At 45.6% G+C, this 7,965-nt stretch overlaps 1 protein-coding gene across 4 annotated transcripts; it reads left to right on the top strand.

The window, feature by feature from the left end:
* Positions 1 to 28: 28 nt before the first annotated feature.
* BNIPL (BCL2 interacting protein like) lies at positions 29 to 7,861 on the top strand. Of its 4 annotated transcripts, none has more exons than XM_033859902.2 (10): positions 29 to 600; positions 1,409 to 1,504; positions 1,707 to 1,771; positions 1,982 to 2,206; positions 4,753 to 4,935; positions 5,105 to 5,207; positions 5,342 to 5,473; positions 6,419 to 6,505; positions 6,695 to 6,793; positions 7,820 to 7,861. In XM_033859902.2, the coding sequence occupies exons 1-10, from the start codon at positions 557 to 559 to the stop codon at positions 7,845 to 7,847; spliced, it is 1,062 nt and encodes a 353-aa protein (XP_033715793.1). In that variant the 5' UTR covers positions 29 to 556; the 3' UTR covers positions 7,848 to 7,861. The 4 variants fall into 4 exon arrangements, with proteins under 4 accessions (XP_033715793.1, XP_019774950.1, XP_073664043.1 ...); XM_019919389.3 differs by having other exon boundaries at positions 337 to 600; positions 7,254 to 7,861; XM_019919391.3 differs by lacking the exon at positions 1,409 to 1,504 and having other exon boundaries at positions 7,254 to 7,861.
* Positions 7,862 to 7,965: the final 104 nt, after the last annotated feature.

Below are 7,965 nucleotides of genomic sequence, written 5' to 3'. Positions count from 1 at the left end.
CTTTCTGCTGTACATACTGTCTTCCTTCTGTTGACTCTTTTTGGGAATAAGGAGCAACAGTCTTATGTCTCCCCTCATCCTCAGCCTTTCCTTTAATTTGTTTCTTCCAGAACCCTCTTTATAACATACTTCTGTGTCCTTGATTCTGCTTATGCTTGAAGAGTAGGCCCACGATAGTCTTAAAACTAAAATGGTTTCTACCATTACCTCTTTTTTTTTTTTAAAGCAGCTTCCAGAAGGTTTTAAGGAGTCTAGAAAATTGCCTTCTCTGACTCACCCAAGACTAGCCACTTTAGAATACGTAGTCTCCTCCCCAGAACCCGCCCCAATAGGCATGGTTTCTCTTTTGTGCAAACCTGCTTCTTCGGAAGGGAGGTGGCCAAACCTGTTTGAAGGTGAGGTTACTTACCTCCCTTCCACCCTTCCCTCCTCCTTGGAGGCAAGAGCAACAACAGCTGAGACAGAGAAAAAGGGGATACAGAAGTGTTTGGGGAGCTGAGACATCCGGCTCCCCGACAACTCCAAGTGTTTAAAGGCGACAGGAAGACTTCTGAAGATGGGAACTATACAAGAGGCAGGAGAAAAGACATTGGATCTCGGGTAAGGAAGACGCTGGCTAACTTGATTGGAAGCAAGGAGTGACTAGTCTTAAGGGACTTTCCCACCATCCAGCTCTTTCCAAGTCAAATCTCGGGTTCCTAGAGGAGATAAGACTGTAAGAGAATTAATTTGCAGAGAAGGGATGGAGGTGGCTTTAGGCAGGAAATATCAGTAAGGTATGGGAATTAGGGAACGAGGGAGTCCAGGATAATTCCCTATTGCTTTTTTTTTTTTAAAAGGAAGTTTCTATGTTTTGTTTTTGATAAATCTGCCCCGTTTTCCAGTTTCTAATACCCACCCTCCAGAATGGCCCTCAGGAAAGCTGACCCAGAACTAAGTTAAGGTCCAGGTTCTCTTTCCCAGCAAATCTCTCTTCCTCCTTACCTTCTTCCCCTACCCCTCCGCCGTGGTTTCCCCTCACCACTCCCTAGTGTGGTGGAGGAAAGGCAGGCCTGACTAGGTGACATCTTCCCCAACTTTGCCCAGTGACAGCTGGGCAGGTCTGTCGGGCTCCAGCCAATTGTAATGTGAAAAACCTCTCACCCCTACTGTGCAGGTGGAGCAACTGCCAACAGGTAAAAATAATTAGCTTTACCTTCCATGCCTCCTCTGCTCCTAAACCCAACAGTAGGGGTGATGGCTTTCTAACAAGTGGTGAAGGTGGTAGAAACATCTAGGAGACCAGAGATCTGACTTCTTTTTAAGGCCTGCCCTCTGCTCTGTACCTTCATTACTGCTCTTCATTCCAGTTCCCTTAAGACACTGCCTAGTTTGTCTCATAATAATCTTTTTTTCTGGGAGACTATAGGGTCAGGGAGAATGCAGAAACAGCAGTACTAGGAGCATCCTTGAGACTTGGGGAACTGGAGCTGAAGGAAGACTGGCAGGATGAAGAATTCCCTAGGTGAGGAAGTGTGAGTGAGGCTGGAAAAAGGGAGGGCTGGTCACAAATGGAGGGCAGTGATGGTAAATTGGGACTTGAAGGAAAGAGGTGGGGAAAAGAAAGAAGAGGTGATATCATGGCGGGGACACGGAATTGATAAGTTGATACCAGCTTAATGCCTTTAGCCTATATTTCTTCCCCCTTTTCATCTTTTCCCCTCTAGATTGCTTCCTGAAGAGGCTGACCCTTCTGGAGATCCTCATAATCCTGAAAGAGACTCACAGGCAGGTAGGTAAATTAGAACCCAGGCCTCCCTGATTCTAGTCCAGGGAAGGGTTATGCCACCCTGTCCCTTGTGGTTCTACTTCCCAAATGTCCCGTGTTAGTCCTTCTTTAGAATTCACCCCATATTATCACTTACATAGACAGGAATTGTAACATCCCCCACCAACACAAACCCATCTTTCTCTTCTTTTTTTTCCCCTCCTCCAACCCCAGGAACTCTCAGCACTTTAGCCCTGTGTGGCCAGCGCCCCATGCGTAAGCGTCTTTGTGCCCAAGAGTTGCTACTGAATCTGACTGAGGGACCTGGAGATAACGGAGCCTCTCCCACCCACTCTGTACCTTCCTCTCCTGATGGCAGTTCTGACCTGGAGGTGGAAGAGTTGGAGACACCTTCAGACTCGGAGCAGCTGGACAGTGGACATGAATTTGAACGGGAAGGTGGGAAAGAAAGCTGAAGACTGAGCTGGTAGAAGTAGAGGCCAGTGTTAAAAAAGCTCAGGATGGATTTAATGGGACTGAAGTTAGAACTAATAAGGTGGGCACCAAGAGGGAAGACCAGCAAAATTTCCTCAGAATGGAAAGGTAGAGCTTATTGGTCCAATGTGAGAGTAGTCAGTATAGGGGGAGAAGGGGGTACTTCATTTATTGAGGGAAGTTTTATTGAATAACTGTTAATATTGCTATCATTGAGCTAGAACTGAGTTATAAAGATGAATAAGATAATCCCTACCCTCAGGGAATTCTCTGTTTAGTATGAAGTAAACATATATACAAATAAGTGCAGTTAAAGGTTATGATCTACATGTGTATAGGGTACAGTGTAAGCAGGGAGAAGGCAAAGGTCAGTTCCACCTGAGAGGTGTTAAGAAAGACTTCACAGAGGATGCCATTCTGAGCTTATCAGGTAGTTGGAGAGGCATTCTAGGTGGAAGAAGCAAATTGGGCAATAGCATGGCATGGTGGGGAATTCAGAGTATTAAGTATGACTATTTAGGTATTAAGGAAAACTTTGTTTCTTCTCTACTCACAGCACTTTTGACACCAAAAGTATGGGTTTTCCCCACACCAACCAGTTCTCCAACTCTCCAGACACAAATTGGGTGTCCTACAATTCAGTCACGACACTTAACTGGAGTTAGCACAGACACCACAGGTTAAGGGCTCTCCCACAAGACTGCCCCAGACTTCAGACACCAATCACACGTCCAGGTTGTCACCTGTGCATCTGACTGACAGGCGATAAATCAGAGGTGCCTGCCACCTCCTCCTCAGGTTTGATAATTTGCTAAAACAGCTCACAGAACTTGGGAAAACAGTTTACTTACTAGATTACAAGTTTATTAGGAGAGGATACAGATCAGGAACAGCCAGAAGGAAGAAATACATAGGATAAGTTATGTGAAAGGGGGTGTGGAGCTCCGTGGGTGCACCACCCTCCCAGCACCTCCATGTGTTCACCAACCCAGAACCTCTCAGAACCCCTTCAGTTAGGGTTTTTTTACGGAGGCTTCATATGTAGGTATGATTGATTAAATCACTGACCATTAGTGATTTAGCACAACCTTCAGTCTCTCTCCCCTCCTCAGAGGTCAGAGGGTAAAAGTTCCAAACCTCTAATCATGTGGTTGGTTGGCCTGGCAACCAGCCACTCATCCACAGAAGTTTTCCAAAGTCACCTCGTTAACATAAACTTCTGTGGTTGGAAAGGGGCTTGTTATGAATAGGAAAAGATACCTCTTTTACCTTTATCATCAGGAGCTGTTTTAGAAGCCAGGAACAAAACCAAAATATATATTATTATATCACAGAATATAATATATATTCTGTGGCTGGGAGGCGAAGAGAGAATGACAAAAGACTGTGTTAAGTAGGCAAGGGTCAAATCATGGAGGTCCTTGCTGCCACACTGAGTTTAGATTTCATCCTGTAGGCAATGGGGAGTCCCTTGAATGGTTTTAATCAAGGGACTAACATGATCAGATTTGATGGCTTTCAAAAGATTGAAAACAACCTAAAGGTCCATAAATAGGATGTTAGTTCTACAATATTACAGTACATCCATACCATGGAATACTAAATACTAGGCACTATTTTTTAAGATGAAGCAGTTCTTTTTATTGCTATGGAAAGATCATGCGAAATTAGTGAGTATAGTATATTGTATTTTATGTATATTGCCATTTGAGTGAAAAAGGGAGAGAAGAAAAGAAAGCTTGCTCTAGCAGTGGTGTAAAGGGTAGAATGGAGGAAAACAGACAAGAGGCAGGGAGATGAGTTAGGAGGCTAGTACTAAGGCCAGATGAGAAAGGCTCAGAACCTGCACCGGGACACTAATAGTGGAAAGAACGATGAAAGGAGGATATAATGGAGATAGACGGAGGAGGATCTGGGGTCCTGTTGGCTTGACGGCTGGTAGAGAAGAAAGAGTCTTGGATGACAAAGGGTTTTCTCTCTCAGGCAACTAGATGGATGGTGTCATTCATCAAGAAAGAATATGAGAGAGAGGAGGAAGAGAATGAGTTTGAGTTGCACTTGGAGTCTGGTGACTTGGAGATGACAGAGAAACACAAAATAGTGATGTCCACTCTAGGCATTTAGGGATATGGGTCTGGTGGGAGGAGAGAAGTCTGGGTTAGAAAGGAATCATCGCCTTACTGGCAGTAATTGGATACATGGGAATAAATGAGCTCACCCAAGGAAGGAAAAGCATGGGCAGAAAGAATCTGGAAAAATGGCAAGGGCCATCAACCTACCATAGTGTAAGGTTACCTCCAGGCCATTGTCTAGTGAAAAAGTGAAGATAATGAGTCACAGGAAAGAAACCAGCAAGGGGTTGGGTTGATTGGACAAACTAGGGCTAGAGTCATGGGTAAAAAATGAGGAATTAAATGTTGAGGTAATAAACTCTAAGAATCTGAGGAACTTACAAGATAGTAGAGGTATGTATTCTGCCTTGTTGATCCTTCCCCATCCCTCTTTTTTAGATGAGCTGCCCCAGGCAGAGGGCCTGGGGGCCAGTGAGGCAGCTGAAAGGCTGGGCCAGGATTGTATGTGGGATGTGGCTGGAGAAGATGGTCATCGCTGGAGGGTGTTCCGAACAGGACAGCGGGAGCAGCGAGTGGACATGACCGTCATTGAGCCCTATAAGAAAGTCCTATCTCATGGAGGTAATGGAGGGGTAAGAGCTGTGACTTCTTAAGTAAAATGCCGAAGCTGGAAATTCAGTCACGGGTTCAGAATCCTTCCTGCAACTTCTAGAGACCCTCAGAGTCTCTCAACCTAAACACATGTACTGTCCATCAATGACTGAATGAGTTTTCCCCTTCTCCTCCTCAGGCTACCATGGTGATGGCCTCAGTGTTGTCATCCTCTTTGCTTCCTGTTATCTACCCAGAAGCAGCATCCCCGACTACACCTATGTCATGGAACACTTGTTTAGGTGAGATGGAAGGCTTAAAGTGCTCCAGAGAACCCCTTCTCTGATCAGTAACTGATTGTAGAGTCTACAGTAATGTGCCTCTCTCTCCCCACAACCCCAAACGCATACCTTCCCTGACAGTTTCATCTCCCCAGGTATATGGTGGGTACTCTGGAGCTGCTGATAGCTGAAAATTATCTGCTTGTTTACCTGAGTGGAGGCACAAGTAGGGCCCAAGTTCCACCTCTGAGCTGGATACGCCGGTGTTACCGCACCCTGGATCGGCGGTGAGCCTCTAGGACAAGAGGGCTACCACGCTCTATCTTATCTTTTTCTTTTCCATCTTTCCATTCTTTCTTCCATTCAATCTCTTCCACTTCTTTTTTTTTGACCGCGCCATGTGGCTTGCAGGAACTCAGTTCCCCGACCAGGGATTGAACCTGGGCCCTGTCAGTGAAAGTCCGGAATCCTAACCACTTGGCCACCAGGGAACTCCCCCTTCCACTTTTCTTTGTCCCTCTATACCCTTTTCCAAGCCTCTCCTATCTTCTGTCCTCTCTTGGAGTCATGGAAATCTAGTTTCAAATCTTGCCTTTATCATTTACTACCTTTATGACTGTGGACAAGTCACTTAACTTTCTGGGACTCAGTTTCCTTCTCTGTAAAATGTCAATGATAATACCTTTGCCACTGAGTATTTGAATCAAATAAATCAACATGGCGCATTGCCTGGCACATGGAAGGCAGCCCTTCCTTTTCTCATAGTCTTGCCGTTTATTTCACTTTTCACATTTCCATTGTCTTCTTCTCTTGTCTGCCTTCATCCCTGACCCTTATGCCTTTTTTCCTTGATATCCCTTTTCTTCCCTCCGTCTTCCATTTGCTCACTTTTCTCTTCTTGTTCCTTTTTTTTTTTTTTCTCCTCACTGGTCTTCACCTGGTCATGGAGGGATGGAGGAATGTACAAAAGGAATTATGGGAGTGTAGGGCACAGGAAAGAAGTGGGGTAGAGAAGGCCAGGCTAAGGTATTCCAAGAGGAGAGTTTCCTAAAAATGAAGAGGCTAAGCAAGATGGATGGGGCTGAGATTGCAGTTAAAGGAATGGGGATTCCACCCAACTGTCAGAGAAATCTAGAAATTAGAGAAGGAAGTTAAAGTACAGAAGGTAGCTCCACCTGATCTTCAGGCATGAAGGTGGAAGGAGAGTTGAATGGTCTCATGTTCTTCTTCAGGCTCCGGAAGAACCTGACTGCCCTGGTGGTTGTCCATGCTACATGGTATGTGAAGGCATTCCTGGCACTGCTTCAGCCCTTCATCAGGTACTAGCTTGGGGGACAAAGACCCCGTTTCCACTCTCCCCATTTTCACAATCAAGATTAAGAACTTCTTGTCCCACCCTGACTCTTTCTAGCCTTAACCACTCTCTACTTATTATGTTTCCCTTTGTAAGGATCTCCAGGAGCCCACTTCCCCGTATAAAACACACTTGGTTGATCCTCTCTTTTTAGTTCCAAGTTCACACGGAAGATCCGTTTTCTGAACAGCCTTGGAGAGCTGGCCCAACTCATCTCCATGGATCAGGTCCACATCCCAGAAGCCGTCAGACGGTGAGTCCTGGCTTAAGGATAAAAGTTTGGGATGGGATGTGTAAGAGCCAACTCCCACTTTCTTAATGCCTTGTTGGAACAAAGGAACTAAAAGACAGAGGCTCTGCTTTCAGAGGCTTCAGTGTATCTGGGAAGACTCCATACATGCAGGACACTACTGTATCCAACAAGAACAAATGAAAAAAATTAATCCTATAAGTGCATCAAGGAATAAAGGAGTAATCACAGCACAGAATTTAGAGGAAATTCAGACCAGCCCTAGAAATTAAGAAGGGATATGTTGGCAGTGATAGGAGAGAATATCCAGTGGGGGAGTGTTGCTAGAGAGCAAAGGATCCTACATGATGACCGACCCAAGCATCTAATCTACCTCTTCCAGTTCACCTGGCTTCTCTCCCTAAACCCCTGAGTAAAACCCAGTCTGCTCCTGTACCACTTTTTTTCCCTCTCTTTCTCCTAGGCTGGACCAGGATCTCCATGGCTCAGGAGGGACCTAGCATAGGACTGGAATAATGAGCTTAAGAACCAAGCAAAGATATTGATCTGCTTACACCCTAAACCCTGAAACATCTGAGCTGTTTTGTAAATCATCTCATCCTCAATCCCAGTACCACTGGATCTAAACATCTCAATGGGATGTCGTTCCTTCCATGACCCTGACTTCAAAGCAGGGCTCTGAGGCCCAGAGCCTCATGTGCTGGGTGACTTTCATTTCAGCTGGAGGGGTGCATGTTGTGGCATTTTATATAGGAAAGTGCAAAGCTGTGCTGCTTTAGCTGTAGAACCTTGCGCAAATAACCTCCTCTCTTTGAGTCTGAGATCCTTTCCACCTGGGGTATTCTAGCAGTCTGTGAAGGTGACGGGGTGGATGGGGAGGGCAGGGCTCCTGCTGGGAGCCAGGAGTCAGTGCCCTAAATGTTGAAGAGCCATTCTGTTTCCCTTTCCTTCAGTAGGCACGTCTGCTGCCTGTGAGCCTGGGGAGGGGCATTTTCAAAACCTGTATTTTGTCCTCTTTCGTAAATTCAGATCTGTAGCGATTAATAAACTGCGATGAGAGATTCAAGCGCCGCGCCGAGTAAGTGAACTACTCTTTCCCCAACCGCTTACATCACAATCCGTCTGTCCGTTCTGGCACAGGAGTTCTTGCTGCAGAGTTTCCCTGGGATTTTCAG

Source organism: Tursiops truncatus, chromosome 1, assembly GCF_011762595.2.
Source record: "Tursiops truncatus isolate mTurTru1 chromosome 1, mTurTru1.mat.Y, whole genome shotgun sequence".
Classification (NCBI taxonomy): Eukaryota; Metazoa; Chordata; class Mammalia; order Artiodactyla; family Delphinidae; genus Tursiops; species Tursiops truncatus.
The sequence above is the reverse complement of the archived record's forward strand: the minus strand, read 5'-3'. Positions and strand labels throughout refer to the sequence as shown.